At 38.9% G+C, this 18,249-nt stretch overlaps 1 protein-coding gene across 12 annotated transcripts in view; it reads left to right on the top strand.

The window, feature by feature from the left end:
• Nucleotides 1-18,249, top strand: part of NCOR2 (nuclear receptor corepressor 2) — a 1,025,928-nt gene that overhangs the window by 852,872 nt on the left and 154,807 nt on the right. For all 12 annotated transcript variants that reach the window (XM_053701833.1, XM_053701839.1, XM_053701838.1 and 9 more), the window contains 2 exons: nucleotides 9,283-9,432; nucleotides 16,604-16,714. In XM_053701833.1, coding sequence (XP_053557808.1) covers nucleotides 9,283-9,432; nucleotides 16,604-16,714 — 261 coding nt within the window. The remainder of the gene's footprint in view (nucleotides 1-9,282; nucleotides 9,433-16,603; nucleotides 16,715-18,249) is intronic.

Below are 18,249 nucleotides of genomic sequence, written 5' to 3'. Positions count from 1 at the left end.
AGAATTCATCAAAAAGCAGACAACAATGGAATTTTTGAGTTTACATAAGAATGTAGAGACATGTAGTGGTATTGAATGTGAGAGAGAATTCTAAAGACTACAACTTAAAGGGACATTAAAGTGCAGAGTATACCTACAGTAACATGGTTACTACTCGCCACTCTGCAGGAAGGTTTATCTAGCCTGATGTTATAACACTTCTGAAATGTCAAGAGCTTGTTTTCTATAAAGTGACTAGACGAGATAACGAGTCAGATTTGCTCATCCCCAGATTAGTCAGAATGTAACCTAAGTTTCAAACCTGTCAGCTCCCTTATCACACTGAGAGCAACTGCTAAACTTAACATTTCTACGTGCTTATTATATGAGAAAACAAGTAAGTTTGCTGTTTTTTTGCACAATTTGTTCTTTTTATGTTTACTTTGATTTAACATATTTGTTATTTCTTCTGTTATGTGTGATCAGTCCACGGGTCATCATTACTTCTGGGATATAACTCCTCCCCAACAGGAAATGCAAGAGGATTCACCCAGCAGAGCTGCATATAGCTCCTCCCCTCTACGTCAGTCCCAGTCATTCTCTTGCACCCAACGACTAGATAGGATGTGTGAGAGGACTATGGTGATTATACTTAGTTTTTATGACTTCAATCAAAAGTTTGTTATTTTACAATAGCACCGGAGCGTGTTATTACTTCTCTGGCAGAGTTTGAGGAAGAATCTGCCAGAGTTTTTTACTATGATTTTAACCGGAGTTGTTAAGATCATATTGCTGTTCTCGGCCATCTGAGGGAGGTAAAGGCTTCAGATCAGGGGACAGCGGGCAGATGAATCTGCATTGAGGTATGTAGCAGTTTTTATTTTCTGAATGGAATTGATGAGAAAATCCTGCCATACCGTTAAAATGACATGTATGTATACACTTCAGTATTCTGGGGATGGTATTTCACCGGAACTACTCTGTTAAAGGTCACTAATCCTTTTAATAACTATTTATCATGTTAAACGTTTTTGCTGGAATGTAGAATCGTTTACATTGCTGAGGTACTGTGTGAATAAATATTTGGGCATTATTTTCCACTTGGCAGCCTTTTTTGCTTTTATTTGTGACAGTTTCGTTTCTCTTCACTGCTGTGTGGGAGAGGGAGGGGCCGTTTTTGGCGCTCTTTGCTACGCATCAAAAAATTCCAGTCAGTTACTTTTATATTTCCTGCATGATCCGGTTCATCTCTGACAGATCTCAGGGGTCTTCAAACTTCTTTTAAGGGAGGTAAATTCTCTCAGCAGCGCTGTGAGAATTCTTATAGTGACTGTGAATAAAAACGTTGCTTGTATTTTTTATGTCAAATTTAATTATTGTTATTTTACTAATGGGAACAAACCTTTGCTAAAAGTTGTGTTGTCTTAAAGTTTGATGCTATAACTGTTTTTCAGTTCATTATTTCAACTGTCATTTAATCGTTTAGTACCTCTTTGAGGCACAGTACGTTTTTGCTAAAAAAGATTATAACCAAGTTGTAAGTTTTTTTGCTAGTGTGTTAAACATGTCTGACTCAGAGGAAGATATCTGTGTCATTTGTTCCAATGCCAAGGTGGAGCCCAATAGAAATTTATGTACTAACTGTATTGATGCTACTTTAAATAAAAGTCAATCTGTACAATGTGAACAAATTTCACCAAACAGCGAGGGGAGAGTTATGCCGACTAACTCGCCTCACGCGGCAGTACCTGCATCTCCCGCCCGGGAGGTGCGTGATATTATGGCGCCTAGTACATCTGGGCGGCCATTACAGATAACATTACAAGATATGGCTACTGTTATGACTGAAGTTTTGTCTAAATTACCAGAACTAAGAGGCAAGCGTGATCACTCTGGGGTGAGAACAGAGTGCGCTGACAATGCTAGGGCCATGTCTGATACTGCGTCACAGCTCGCAGAGCATGAGGACGGAGAGCTTCATTCTGTGGGTGACGGTTCTGATCCAAACAGATTGGACTCAGATATTTCAAATTTTAAATTTAAATTGGAGAACCTCCGTGTATTACTAGGGGAGGTCTTAGCAGCTCTCAACGATTGTAACACCGTTGCAATACCAGAGAAACTGTGCAGGTTGGATAAATACTTTGCGGTACCGGCGAGTACTGAAGTTTTTCCTATACCTAAGAGACTAACTGAAATTGTTACTAAGGAGTGGGATAGACCCGGTGTGCCGTTCTCACCCCCTCCAATATTTAGAAAGATGTTTCCAATAGACGCCACCACTCGGGACTTATGGCAAACGGTCCCCAAGGTGGAGGGAGCAGTTTCTACTTTAGCTAAGCGTACCACTATCCCGGTGGAGGATAGCTGTGCTTTCTCAGATCCAATGGATAAAAAATTAGAGGGTTACCTTAAGAAAATGTTTGTTCAACAAGGTTTTATATTGCAACCCCTTGCATGTATCGCGCCGATTACGGCTGCGGCAGCATTTTGGATTGAGTCGCTGGAAGAGAACCTTAGTTCATCTACGCTAGACGACATTACGGACAGGCTTAGAGTCCTTAAACTAGCTAATTCTTTCATTTCGGAGGCCGTAGTACATTTAACCAAACTTACGGCTAAGAACTCAGGATTCGCCATACAGGCACGTAGGGCGCTGTGGCTAAAATCCTGGTCAGCAGATGTTACTTCTAAGTCCAAATTACTTAATATACCTTTCAAGGGGCAGTCTTTATTTGGGCCCGGTTTGAAAGAAATTATCGCTGACATTACAGGAGGTAAGGGCCACGCCCTACCCCAAGACAAAGCCAAAGCTAAGGCTAGACAGTCTAATTTTCGTCCCTTTCGGAATTTCAAAACAGGAGCAGCATCAATCTCCACTGCACCAAAACAGGAAGGAGCTGTTGCTCGTTACAGGCAAGGCTGGAAGCCTAACCAGGCCTGGAACAAGAGCAAGCAGGCCAGGAAACCTGCTGCTGCCCCAAAGACAGCATGAATCGAGAGCCCCCGATCCGGGACCGGATCTAGTGGGGGGCAGACTCTCTCTCTTCGCCCAGGCCTGGGCAAGAGATGTTCAGGATCCCTGGGCACTAGAGATCATATCTCAGGGATACCTTCTAGACTTCAAATTATCTCCCCCAAGAGGGAGATTTCATCTGTCAAGGTTGTCAACAAACCAGATAAAGAAAGAAGCGTTTCTACGCTGCGTACAAGATCTGTTATTAATGGGAGTGATCCATCCGGTTCCGCGGTCGGAACAAGGACAAGGGTTCTACTCAAACCTGTTTGTGGTTCCCAAAAAAGAGGGAACTTTCAGGCCAATCTTAGATTTAAAGATTCTAAACAAATTCCTAAGAGTTCCATCGTTCAAAATGGAAACTATTCGGACAATTTTACCCATGATCCAAGAGGGTCAGTACATGACCACTGTGGATTTAAAGGATGCTTACCTTCACATTCCGATCCACAAAGATCATCACCGGTACCTAAGGTTTGCCTTCTTAGACAGGCACTACCAGTTTGTAGCTCTTCCATTCGGATTGGCTACGGCTCCAAGAATCTTCACAAAGGTTCTGGGTGCCCTTCTGGCGGTACTAAGACCGCGAGGGATTTCGGTAGCTCCGTACCTAGACGACATTCTAATACAAGCTTCAAGCTTTCAAACTGCCAAGTCTCATACAGAGTTAGTTCTGGCATTTCTAAGGTCGCATGGATGGAAAGTGAACGAAAAGAAGAGTTCTCTCTTTCCTCTCACAAGAGTTCCATTCTTGGGGACTCTTATAGATTCTGTAGAAATGAAGATTTACCTGACAGAAGACAGGTTAACAAAGCTTCAAAACGCATGCCGTGTCCTTCATTCCATTCAACACCCGTCAGTAGCTCAATGCATGGAGGTGATCGGCTTAATGGTAGCGGCAATGGACATAGTACCTTTTGCACGCCTACATCTCAGACCGCTGCAATTATGCATGCTAAGTCAGTGGAATGGGGATTACTCAGATTTGTCCCCTACTCTGAATCTAAATCAAGAGACCAGAAATTCTCTTCTATGGTGGCTTTATCAGCCACACCTGTCCAGGGGGATGCCATTCAGCAGGCCAGACTGGACAATTGTAACAACAGACGCCAGCCTACTAGGTTGGGGCGCTGTCTGGAATTCTCTGAAGGCTCAGGGACTATGGAATCAGGAGGAGAGTCTCCTGCCAATAAACATTCTGGAATTGAGAGCGGTTCTCAATGCCCTTCTGGCTTGGCCCCAGTTAACAACTCGGGGGTTCATCAGGTTTCAGTCGGACAACATCACGACTGTAGCTTACATCAACCATCAGGGAGGGACAAGAAGCTCCCTAGCAATGATGGAAGTATCAAAGATAATTCGCTGGGCAGAGTCTCACTCTTGCCACCTGTCAGCAATCCACATCCCGGGAGTGGAGAACTGGGAGGCGGATTTCTTGAGTCGCCAGACTTTTCATCCGGGGGAGTGGGAACTTCATCCGGAGGTCTTTGCCCAAATACTTCGACGTTGGGGCAAACCAGAGATAGATCTCATGGCGTCTCGCCAGAACGCCAAACTTCCTCGCTACGGGTCCAGATCCAGGGATCCGGAAGCAGTTCTGATAGATGCTTTGACAGCACCTTGGAACTTCGGGATGGCTTATGTGTTTCCACCCTTCCCGCTGCTTCCTCGATTGATTGCCAAAATCAAACAGGAGAGAGCATCAGTAATTCTAATAGCACCTGCATGGCCACGCAGGACTTGGTATGCAGATCTAGTGGACATGTCATCCTGTCCGCCTTGGTCTCTACCTCTAAGACAGGACCTTCTGATACAGGGTCCATTCAAACATCAAAATCTAACTTCTCTGAAGCTGACTGCTTGGAAATTGAACGCTTGATTTTATCAAAACGTGGTTTTTCTGAGTCGGTTATTGATACCCTGATTCAGGCTAGGAAGCCTGTTACCAGAAGGATTTACCATAAAATATGGCGGAAATATCTATACTGGTGCGAATCCAAAGGTTACTCCTGGAGTAAGGTTAGGATCGCTAGGATATTGTCTTTTCTACAAGAAGGCTTAGAAAAGGGTTTATCAGCTAGCTCATTAAAGGGACAGATTTCAGCTCTGTCCATCTTGTTACACAGGCGTCTGTCAGAAGATCCAGACGTCCAGGCCTTTTGTCAGGCTCTAGCTAGGATCAAGCCTGTGTTTAAGGCTGTTGCTCCGCCATGGAGTTTAAACTTAGTTCTTAACGTTTTACAGGGTGTTCCGTTTGAACCCCTTCATTCCATTGATATAAAATTGTTATCTTGGAAAGTTCTGTTTTTAATGGCTATTTCCTCGGCTCGAAGAGTTTCTGAGTTATCAGCCTTACATTGTGATTCCCCTTATCTGATTTTTCACTCAGACAAGGTAGTTCTGCGTACTAAACCTGGGTTCTTACCTAAGGTAGTCACTAACAGGAACATCAATCAAGAGATTGTTGTTCCATCCCTGTGTCCAAATCCTTCTTCAAAGAAGGAACGTCTTCTACACAATCTGGATGTAGTTCGTGCCCTCAAGTTCTACTTGCAGGCAACTAAAGATTTTCGCCAAACTTCTTCCCTGTTTGTCGTTTATTCTGGACAGAGGAGAGGTCAAAAAGCTTCTGCTACCTCTCTCTCTTTTTGGCTTCGTAGCATAATACGTTTAGCCTATGAGACTGCTGGACAGCAGCCTCCTGAAAGAATTACAGCCCACTCCACTAGAGCTGTGGCTTCCACTTGGGCCTTTAAGAATGAGGCCTCTGTTGAACAGATTTGCAAGGCTGCAACTTGGTCTTCGCTTCATACTTTTTCCAAATTTTACAAATTTGACACTTTTGCTTCTTCGGAGGCTATTTTTGGGAGAAAGGTTCTTCAGGCAGTGGTTCCTTCTGTATAATGAGCCTGCCTATCCCTCCCGTCATCCGTGTACTTTTGCTTTGGTATTGGTATCCCAGAAGTAATGATGACCCGTGGACTGATCACACATAACAGAAGAAAACATAATTTATGCTTACCTGATAAATTCCTTTCTTCTGTTGTGTGATCAGTCCACGGCCCGCCCTGTTTTAAGGCAGGTAAATATTTTTTAAATTATACTCCAGTCACCACTTCACCCTTGGTTACTCCTTTCTCGTTGATTCTTGGTCGAATGACTGGGACTGACGTAGAGGGGAGGAGCTATATGCAGCTCTGCTGGGTGAATCCTCTTGCATTTCCTGTTGGGGAGGAGTTATATCCCAGAAGTAATGATGACCCGTGGACTGATCACACAACAGAAGAAAGGAATTTATCAGGTAAGCATAAATTATGTTATTTGGCCTGTTAAGGGTAAAGAATACTTTGTGTTGGAAAGTCTTATTAACCCCTGCAGTACTAAAGAGAAATTTTCACATTCAACCAACTACTCTAGATGGTTTGAATTAGTGTTCATGTTTATTGTTGTACTGGTTTGTTCACTGCTATGTTCTGTTAAATCTGAAAGGGAAGTTTTGTTGTTCCTTTTGCCCACAGACTCGTGATTCATCTTCCAGGAAAATAATTTTACAGTGTTAGCTCCGATCCTAGACACTGGGGATGTTTGTAGTTGCACACAGCATTAATAAGACAACCTCTAAGAACAGCTATTACCTTTGTGTAAAAATTGTGTTTGTCCCTCACTCTCTAGGAGGCCAAAAAGCAAATTTTGTAACTTTCAAATCAAGTAGTTGGTTTAGGCAATTTTCAGCATTTTTAAAGATTTGTGTCTTCTCTAAGAGGTATTTAATGTTACTTTAATTGTCATAGAGCTGATCTAATCTATTCCATATACTATCACTTGCCTGCTTCATAGACATAAACACTTTGGTTTGAATGTACAAAGCAGCAGATTCTGCAGGCCAGGCTCTCGCAATGTAACAAGTAGTGGACATTGAGGTGATCTCAGGCCCTGGTGAGAGCAGCTTCCGAGTTGTACAAGGAAGTCTTTGTGCAACAGTACATGAAGGCATCAGTAGTGTCCACTGCCCTTCACCACAAAGGTTGGGAGGCTCCAGCTGTTAGTACATTTATATTGTTTACATTGATGTGTGCTGATTCAGTGTAAATAATATAAATGTTTATGAGTACGTAATGCCGGAGGAGACTATTATTTGTGGATGTCAGATCTACATCATTTGGTGGAGAGTTACCTTCTGGTTGTTGTACTTTACAACTCAGTACCATATAGTGTGTAACTGTGTCCCAGGGATATGCTATTTTGTATGTATAATTTGTTTGTCTCCATGCGCTTACGTATTAGAAAATGATCATTCATCTTACAAGGTGTAACTAGCAATAGAATAGAGATGGGGGAGGAATTCAATATTACACTCTACAAAATGATTGCAGAAATACATTTGAACTCTTGCTTGTTTGCTCTTAGAATTGTGGAGCTAACTTTATATTAGTCAACATATTTGTGTATAAACACTCTTGTCTGCCTCCTATGAATGTCTGTGCATCAATATCCGTAATATGTTTGTTATAAATGTAATATGTTTGTTATGAATGTAATATGTTTGTTATGAATGCAATATGTTTGTTATGAATGTAATATGTTTGTTATGAATGCAATATGTTTGTTATGAATGTAATATGTTTGTTATGAATGCAATATGTTTGTTATGAATGTAATATGTTTGTTATAAATGTAATATGTTTGTTATGAATGTAATATGTTTGTTATAAATGTAATATGTTTGTTATGAATGTAATATGTTTGTTATAAATGTAATATGTTTGTTATGAATGTAATATGTTTGTTATAAATGTAATATGTTTGTTATGAATGTCATATGTTTGTTATGAATGTCATATGTTTGTTATGAATGTAACATGTTTGTTATGAATGTAATATGTTTGTTATGAATGTAATATGTTTGTTATAAATGTAATATGTTTGTTATGAATGTAATATGTTTGTTATAAATGTAATATGTTTGTTGTTATGAATGTAATATGTTTGTTATAAATGTAATATGTTTGTTATGAATGTAATATGTTTGTTATGAATGTAATATGTTTGTTATGAATGTAATATGTTTGTTATAAATGTAATATGTTTGTTATGAATGCCATATGTTTGTTATGAATGTCATATGTTTGTTATAAATGTAATATGTTTGTTATAAATGTAATATGTTTGTTATGAATGCAATATGTTTGTTATGAATGTAATATGTTTGTTATGAATGCAATATGTTTGTTATGAATGTAATATGTTTGTTATAAATGTAATATGTTTGTTATGAATGTAATATGTTTGTTATGAATGCAATATGTTTGTAATGAATGTAATATGTTTGTTATGAATGTAATATGTTTGTTATGAATGCAATATGTTTGTTATGAATGCCATATGTTTGTTATGAATGCCATATGTTTGTTATGAATGCCATATGTTTGTTATGAATGTAATATGTTTGTTATAAATGTAATATGTTTGTTATGAATGCCATATGTTTGTTATGAATGTAATATGTTTGTTATAAATGTAATATGTTTGTTATGAATGTCATAATGTTTGTTATAAATGTAATATGTTTGTTATGAATGTAATATGTTTGTTATAAATGTAATATGTTTGTTATGAATGTAATATGTTTGTTATGAATGCAATATGTTTGTTATGAATGTCATATGTTTGTTATGAATGTCATATGTTTGTTATGAATGTCATATGTTTGTTATGAATGCAATATGTTTGTTAGGAATGCAATATGTTTGTTATGAATGTCATATGTTTGTTATGAATGCAATATGTTTGTTAGGAATGCAATATGTTTGTTATGAATGTAATATGTTTGTTATGAATGCAATATGTTTGTTATACATGTAATATGTTTGTTATGAATGTCATATGTTTGTTATGAATGTCATATGTTTGTTATGAATGTCATATGTTTGTTATGAATGCAATATGTTTGTTATGAATGTAATATGTTTGTTATGAATGTCATATGTTTGTTATGAATGTCATATGTTTGTTATGAATGTAATATGTTTGTTATGAATGTAATATGTTTGTTATGAATGTAATATGTTTGTTATGAATGCAATATGTTTGTTATAAATGTAATATGTTTGTTATGAATGTCATATGTTTGTTATGAATGTCATATGTTTGTTATGAATGTCATATGTTTGTTATGAATGTAATATGTTTGTTATGAATGCAATATGTTTGTTATGAATGTAATATGTTTGTTATGAATGTAATATGTTTGTTTACTGTGTCCCCTTGTTCTGTTTTCTCATTTACAGGAATCATAGATCTGTCTCAAGTGCCACATTTGCCTGTCCTCATTCCCCAGTCTGCAGCCTCCTCCGCTGGCACTATGGATCGGATCACATACATCTCTGGAGGCCCCCAGTCCTTCAGCACCCGACACAGCAGCTCCCCGCACTCCCCAGGTACCGCATCTTCATAAAATTAGCAGATATAAGAAAAACTAGGACTTGCAGGACCAGATATCTGAGGGTGTATATACCAACACTTTTACTTCCATAGATATTTTTTTTTTTTTTTAAGAGTTAAAGGGGTCTACTCCAAAAAATGCTAATGTTTAAAAAGATAGATAACGCCTTTACGTCCAGCTTTGCACAACCAAAATTGTTATATAAATATACTATATAACCATTATACATCTAAATTTTTCCCTGTTTCTAAGCCCCTGCAGAATGCCTTTATCTCATGGCATTGTTATGGCTTTTCACAGCAAGACACAGCTCATTCATGGGTGCCATATAGATAACATTGTGCTCACTCCCATGGAGTTATTCATGAGTCTGCACAAATTGTTTAAAATGCAAGTCTTAAAGTAGAATTGAGATAAGGGGTTAGTCTGAGATGGCTTAGATACAAGATAATCACAGAGGTACAATGTATATTATTATAACGGTGTTGGTTGTGCAAAACTGGGGAATGGGTAATAAAGGGATGATCTATCTTTTTAAACAATAAACCTTTTGGAGTAGACTATCCCATTAATTGGAGATCACCAAAAGCAACAACTCTTAAAGGGATACTAAACCCAAATTTAGCCACCAATCGGCAAGCGCTGCCCAGGGTGCTGAACAAAAAATAGAATGGCTCCTAAGCTTACATTCCTGCTTTTCTAATAACGATAGCAAAAGAACGAAGAAAATTTGATAACTGGAGTAAATAAGAAAGTTGCTTAAAGTTGCCAGCTCTATCTGAATCACGAAAGAAAAAAATTGGGTTTAGTATCCCTTTAATAGTGTTTGAGACAGAGCTTTTCATCTTAATTGTAGAAATCACAGACATGTAGAGTGCTTCTGTTTATTGTTCTTTATTGTCTGGCTGCTTTTATCTTAGGAACACGATTATTGATGTCTTTAGCTGAAAACTTGAAAATCACGCTATGTGCCAACTTTCATAGTTGGATTTTTTTTGCCTCAACAGGGTTAAGACAAGGCAGCTGCTTTCTGTGGCTTTCATGTTATTTCCTGCTATTTAAAAAAATAATAAACATTTAATTATTAATCTCAATCTTTGAAATTCATCATCTCACTAGAAAATGTTATTGAATTCTGTAACTGACCATTTGTTTATTGCATTTATTGCATACGCTTGTGCTTCCTTTCTTTCATTTAATTGGCAAGAGTCCATGAGCTAGTGACGTATGGGATACACAATCCTAACAGGAGGGGCAAAGTTTCCCAAACCTCAAAATGCCTATAAATACACCCCTCACCACACCCACAATTCAGTTTTACAAACTTTGCCTCCTATGGAGGTGGTGAAGTAAGTTTGTGCTAAGATTTCTACGTTGATATGCGCTTCTCAGCATTGTTGAAGCCAGATTCCTCTCAGAGTACAGCGAATGTCAGAGGGACGTGAAGGGAGTATCACTTATTGAATATGATAATTTCCCTAACGGGGGTCTATTTCATAGGTTCTCTGTTATCGGTCGTAGAGATTCATCTCCTACCTCCCTTTTCAGATCGACGATATACTCTCAATTTACCATTACCTCTACTGATAACTGTTTTAGTATTGGTTTGGCAATCTGCTATATGTGGATGGGTGTCTTTTGGTAAGTATGTTTTTTATTACTTAAGACACCTCAGCTATGGTTTGGCACTTTATGCATTTATATAAAGTTCTAAATATATGTATTGTACTTATATTTGCCATGAGTCAGGTTCATGTATTTCCACCTGCAGACTGTCAGTTTCATATTTGGGAAATATAAACATCTTTTAAAGAAAAAATTTTCTTACCTGGGGTTTAGTCTTTTTTTCAATTGACTACTTTTTACAAATTGTGGGCGGTATTAGGCCCGCGGGAGCGTCAAATACTAAACTTTATTGCGTCATTCTTGGCGCGAAAATATTTTTGGCGCGGAAAAATACGTGTCTGATGCAACTTCGTCATTTCCGGCGTCATACTTGATGCCGAGACCTTTCACACGGTTGCGTCATTAGTGACGCGAGTGTGTCATTTCCGGTTATTTTTGACGCCAGAAAAGTTTACCTTACGTTGTGCATCATACTTGGCGCCAAACTTTTTCATTATTCCAATACCCCATTGATGTTTGCCTCTTGCTTTTTTCTCTATCAGAGAGCTATGCTATTTGCATTTTTTCCCATTCCTGAAACTGTCATATAAGGAAATAGATAATTTTGCTTTATATGTTGTTTTTTTCTCTTACATTTTGCAAGATGTCTCAATCTGATCCTGCCTCAGAAGTTTCTGCTGGAACATTGCTGCCTGACATCGGTTCTACCAAAGCTAAGTGCATTTGTTGTAAAATTGTAGAAATTATTTCGCCAAATGTCATTTGTAATAGTTGTCATGATAAACTTTTACATGCAGATAGTGTATCCATCAGTAATAGTACATTGCCAGTTACAGTTCCTTCAACTTCTAATGTGCATGATATACCTGTAAATTTTAAAGATTTTGTTTCTGATTCTATCTTGAAGGCGTTGTCTGCATTTCCACCTTCTAATAAACGTAAAAGGTCTTTTAAAACTTCTCATTTAGTTGATGAAATTTCAAATGACCAACAACATAATAATTTATCCTCTTCTGATGAGGATCTATCTGACACAGAAGATCCTTCCTCAGACATTGACACTGACAAATCTACTTATTTATTTAAAATAGAGTATATGCGTTCTTTATTATATTAAAAGAAGTGTTAATTACTTTGGATATTGAGGTAACCAGTCCTCTTGACGTTCAGTCTAATAAACGTTTAAATGCTGTTTTTAAACCTCCTGTGGTTTCTCCAGGGGTTTTTCCTATTCCTGAGGCTATTTCTGATATGATTTCTAAGGAATGGAATAAGCCAGGTACTTCTTTTATTCCTTCTTCAAGGTTTAAAAAATTGTATCCTTTACTAGCAAAATCTATAGAGTTTTGGGAAAAAATCCCCAAAGTTGATGGGGCTATTTCTACTCTTGCTAAACGTACCACTATTCCTATGGAAGATAGTACTTCCTTTAAGGATCCTTTAGATAGGAAGCTTGAATCTTATCTAAGGAAGGCCTATTTATATTCAGGTCATCTTCTTAGACCTGCAATTTCTTTGGCTGATGTTGCGGCTGCATCAACTTTCTGGTTGGAGAATTTAGCGCAACAGGAATTGGATTCTGACTTATCTAGCATTATTCACTTACTGCAATATGCTAATCATTTTATTTGTGATGCCATTTTTGATATTATCAAAATTGATGTTAGATCCATGTCTTTAGCTATATTAGCTAGAAGAGCTTTGTGGCTTAAATCTTGGAATGCTGATATTACATCTAAATCTAGATTACTATCTCTTTCTTTCCAAGGTAATAATTTATTTGGTTCTCAGTTGGATTCTATTATTTCAACTGTCACTGGGGGAAAGGGAGTTTTTCTGCCACAGGATAAAAAACCTAAGGGTAAATCTAAGGCTTCTAACCGTTTTCGTTCCTTTCGTGAGAATAAGAAACAAAAACTCAATCCTCCCCCCAAGGAATCTGCTTCCAATTGGAAGCCTTCCTCAAATTGGAATAAATCCAAGCCATTTAGGAAACCAAAGTCAGCCCCTTAGTCCGCACGAAGGTGCGGCCCTCATTCCAGCTCAGCTGGTAGGGGGCAGATTAAGGTTTTTTAAGGATATTTGGATAAAATCTGTCCAAAATCAATGGATTCAGAGCATTGTCTCTCAAGGGTATCGAATAGGATTCAGAGTAAGACCTCCTGTGAGAAGATTTTTTTCTCTCACGTATCCCAGCAAATCCAGTAAAAGCTCAGGCTTTCCTGAAGTGTGTTTCAGACCTGGAGTCTTCAGGGGTAATCATGCCAGTTCCTCTTCAGGAACAAGGTTTGGTTTTTTTTTCAAATCTATTCATTGTCCCAAAGAAGGAAAATTTATTCAGACCAGTTCTGGATCTGAAAATTTTGAATCGTTATGTAAGAGTACCAACTTTCAAGATGGTGACTATAAGGACCACTCTGCCTTTTGTTCAGCAAGGACATTATATGTCCACAATAGACTTGCACGATGCATACCTTCATATTCCGATTCATCCAGAACATTATCAGTTTCTGAGATTCTCTTTTCTAAACAAGCATTACCAATTTGTTGCTCTTCCATTTGGCCTAGCAACAGCTCCAAGAATCCTTTCGAAGGTTCTGAGTGCCCTACTCTCTGTAATCAGAGAACAGGGTATTGCGGTGTTTCCTTATTTGGACGATATCTTGGTACTAGCTCAGTCTTTACGTACTGCAGAATCTCACACAAATCAACTAGTGTTGTTTCTTCGGAAACATGGTTGGAGGATCAATTTACCAAAAAGTTTCTTGATTCCTCAGACAAGGGTCACCTTTTTAGGCTTCCAGATAGATTCAGTGTCCATGACTCTGTCTCTAACAGACAAGAGACGTTTAAAATTGGTTGCAGCCTGCCGGCACCTTCAGTCTCAGTCATTCCCTTCAGTGGCTATGTGCATGGATGTTTTAGGTCTCATGACTGCAGCATCGGATTCAATCCCCTTTGCTCGTTTTCACATGAGACCTCTACAGCTTTGTATGCTGAATCAATGGTGCAGGGATTATACAAAGATATCGCAATTAATATCCTTAAATCCCAATGTACGACACTCCCTGACATGGTGGATAGATCACCATCGTTTAGTTCAGGGGGCTTATTTTGTTCGACCAACCTGGACTGTGATCACAACAGATGCGAGTCTTTCAGGTTGGGGAGCTGTTTGGGGATCTCCGACAGCACAAGGGGTTTGGAAATCTCAAGAGGCGGGATTACCAATAAATATTTTAGAACTCCGTGCAATTCTCAGAGCTCTTCAGTTTTGGCCTCTGTTAAAGAGAGAACCGTTCATTTGTTTTCAGACAGACAATATCACAACAGTGGCATATGTCAGTCATCAGGGTGGGACTCACAGTCCCCAAGCTATGAAAGAAGTATCTCAGATACTTACTTGGGCGGAATCCAGCTCCTGTCTAATCTCTGCGGTGCATATCCCGGGTGTAGACAATTGGGAGGCGGATTATCTCAGCCGCCAGACTTTACATCCAGGGGAGTGGTCTCTCCATCCAGATGTGTTTTCTCAGATTGTTCAGATGTGGGGGCTTCCAGAGATAGATCTCATGGCCTCTCATCTAAACAAGAAACTTCCCAGATACCTGTCCAGGGATGTTCAGGCGGAAGCAGTGGATGCGCTGACACTTCCTTGGTGTTATCATCCTGCTTACATTTTCCCGCCTCTAGTTCTCCTTCCAAGAGTGATCTCCAAAATCATCATGGAACAATCATTTGTGTTGCTGGTGGCTCCAGCATGGCCACACAGGTTTTGCTATGCGGATCTGGTTCGGATGTCCAGTTGCCCGCCTTGGCCACTTCCGTTACGGCCAGACCTACTATCTCAAGGTCCGTTTTTCCATCAGGATTTCAAATCATTAAATTTGAAGGTATGGAAATTGAACGCTTAGTACTAAGTCATAGAGGTTTCTCTGACTCAGTGATTAATACTATGTTACAAGCTCGTAAATCTGTCTCTAGAAAGATTTATTATAGAGTTTGGAAGACTTACATTTCATGGTGTTCTTCTCATAAGTTCTCCTGGCATTCTTTTAGAATTCCTAGAATTTTACAGTTTCTTCAGGATGGTTTGGATAAGGGTTTGTCTGCCAGTTCCTTGAAAGGACAAATCTCCGCTCTTTCTGTTTTATTTCACAGAAAGATTGCTATACTTTCTGATATACACTGTTTTGTACAGTCTTTAGTTCGTATTAAGCCTGTTATTAAATCAATTTCTCCTCCTTGGAGTCTTAATTTGGTTCTAAAAGCTTTACAGGCTTCTCCATTTGAACCTATGCATTCTTTGGACATTAAACTACTTTCTTGGAAAGTGTTGTTCCTATTGGCCATCTCTTCTGCTAGAAGAGCTTCTGAGCTATCTGCTCTTTCTTGTGAGTCTCCTTTTCTGATTTTTCATCAGGATAAGGCAGTTTTGCGGACTTAAATTTTTACCTAAGGTTGTGAATTCTAACAACATTAGTAGAGAAATTGTTGTCCTTTCCTTGTGTCCTAATCCAAAAAATTCTTTGGAAAGATCCTTACATTCTTTGGATGTGGTAAGAGCTTTGAAATATTATGTGAAAGCTACTAAAGATTTCAGGAAGACTTCCAGTCTATTTGTTTTATTTTCTGGTCCTAGGAAAGGTCAGAAGGCATCTGCTATTTCCTTGGCTTCTTGGTTGAAACTTTTGATTCATCAAGCTTATTTGGAGTCGGGTCAGGCCCCGCCTCAGAGAATTACAGCTCATTCTACTAGATCAGTCTCCACTTCGTGGGCTTTTAAGAATGAAGCTTCAGTTGATCAGATTTGCAAAGCGGCAACTTGGTCCTCTTTGCATACATTTACTAAATTATACCGTTTTGATGTATTTGCTTCTTCGGAAGCAGTTTTTGGTAGAAAAGTTCTTCAGGCAGCTGTTTCAGTTTGATTCTTCTGCTTTTGATTAAAGTTTTTTTCTTTCAATTATGAAAATAAACTTATTTTTTTGGGTTGTGGATTAATTTCTTTCAGCGGAAAATGGCTGTTTTTATTTTATTCCCTCCCTCTCTAGGGACTCTTGAGTGGAGATTCACATCTTGGGTATTGCTATCCCATACGTCACTAGCTCATGGACTCTTGCCAATTACATGAAAGAAAACATAATTTATGTAAGAACTTACCTGATAAATTAATTTCTTTCATATTGTCAAGAGTCCATGAGGCCCACCCTTTTTATGGTGGTTATGATTTTTTGTATAAAGCACAATTATTTCCAAATTTCCTTTGTTGATGCTTTCTACTCCTTTCTTTATCACCCCACTGCTTGGCTATTCGTTAAACTGAATTGTGGGTGTGGTGAGGGGTGTATTTATAGGCATTTTTAGGTTTGGGAAACTTTGCCCCTCCTGGTAGGATTGTATATCCCATACGTCACTAGCTCATGGACTCTTGCCAATATGAAAGAAATTAATTTATCAGGTAAGTTCTTACATAAATTATATTTTTTCAGGAAAGGTGCTGGCTCGTTCTTATGCTAAAATGTACTATTTTATTACAGCATCCACTACACATGTGACCAAGCAGACATCGTCCTCTTCTGAGCGGGAGAGAGAGAGAGAAAAGTCAATACTAGCAAACACAGTGGAGCATGCGCCTATATGGAGACCAGGTAAAAAAGCTAAATTATGTATGATAGAATATCGAATTGAAAGATTTACAGGCTTTTGTAAGTTTTATGTATCTGTTAAATCATACCTGTATATCGAAATCGTTCTGCTCTGTACCAAATCTATTGCTTGTTGAGAGTAAAGGGTAAATTCTTTGTTTTGGTACAGCAAATCGTAAAAACTTTGATGTAGTGAACATTATCAAGTTATTCACTAATTCACCTACAAGAACTATAATACTTAAAGGGACATAAAACAAGTCCCAAAATATAATATGTACTTTAATTACTTTACCTGCAATTTTATACTGCAGTGCCTCACCATTAACCCTTTCTTTTTAGTTTCTTAATTGTAAAGTTCTAACTCCCCCCACACATTTCCTTCTATGGCTGTATCAATATCTCTTTTTGTTTTGGTAGAATGCAAAAGTGCACAGTGATTAATACAAAATGCCTGTGTCTAAACACCGATAAGGGGGGTGGAGTTGTCTTCTCCAGGCAGCTTAGCTATGTAATTCATTTTGCTTATTTTTTAAAATTATTTTAAAATACTTGCCAGCAATTTTTAAACCATTTTTTTTTTTTGCAAACTATTTTTCTTCTTAAACGTGGAGTCCACAGCTGCATTCATTACTTTTGGGAATTCAGAACCTGGCCACCAGGTGGAGGCAAATACACCCCAGCCAAGGCTTAACTACTTCCCCCACTTCCCTCATCCCCCAGTCATACTTTGCCTTTCGTCACAGGAGTTTGGCAGAGAAGTGTCGGAAGATTAAAGATAGTCTGTTATGGAGGGTAGTACTCTTCGATATGGGACTGGAGTTTTAAGTAATCCTGTCAGCCTCTCAGTGAGAGCATGGATGAATGTTAGAGTCCGGAGATGCAGGGAGAGTCTTTCTGCGAAACCATCCCGACTCATGTTAACAGCTCCTTAGCAATCAGCGTTGACGAGTTTCGCTGCCTGCTTTCATTTACTCAAGTCCATGTAAGAAGCGAGGCTGCTATCTGTCACGCTTGAAGGGCCGTGTTCCTGTTCCACAGCATAGATTCCGGTAAGATTGTTTCATTTTACTTCGATGTTTGAATGTAATGCAAACAAAGAAGTGAGGGTCTCAGTGGGACTCCTTTATCTTTATGGAATCAAGGGTTAATATCTCCTGAGGGGGGTTTGAACAGGGGGGACTTTAATAATGTGTGTTATGTGATTCTGTCTGCTAATGTGTAGTGACGCTTGGGCTCGTGGCTATATTGGAACATAACAGCCTTTTTTTGTCAGACTGCGCGGCTCTTGTGGCCTTGGCGCGCTTTTCTCTGGCCTGCACGGTGTACCTTGTGACTAGGCTTGGTCACGTTCTGCACTCCATTTCAGTTTTCCTGACCGTATGGCGAAGGAGAGAGTCTGTTTCGCTAGTTGTCTGGGTCTCAGGAGGTGGTAAGTGCCCCAGCCATTGGGGGGTGGCTGGGGCACTTAACACCTATCCATAACTTTCTTCTATCCATAATTTCTATCCAAGTTGTGGAGGATTCAGATTTTTTGG

The sequence above is a fragment of the Bombina bombina genome, chromosome 2, assembly GCF_027579735.1.
Source record: "Bombina bombina isolate aBomBom1 chromosome 2, aBomBom1.pri, whole genome shotgun sequence".
In the NCBI taxonomy this organism is placed as follows: Eukaryota; Metazoa; Chordata; class Amphibia; order Anura; family Bombinatoridae; genus Bombina; species Bombina bombina.
The sequence above is the reverse complement of the archived record's forward strand: the minus strand, read 5'-3'. Positions and strand labels throughout refer to the sequence as shown.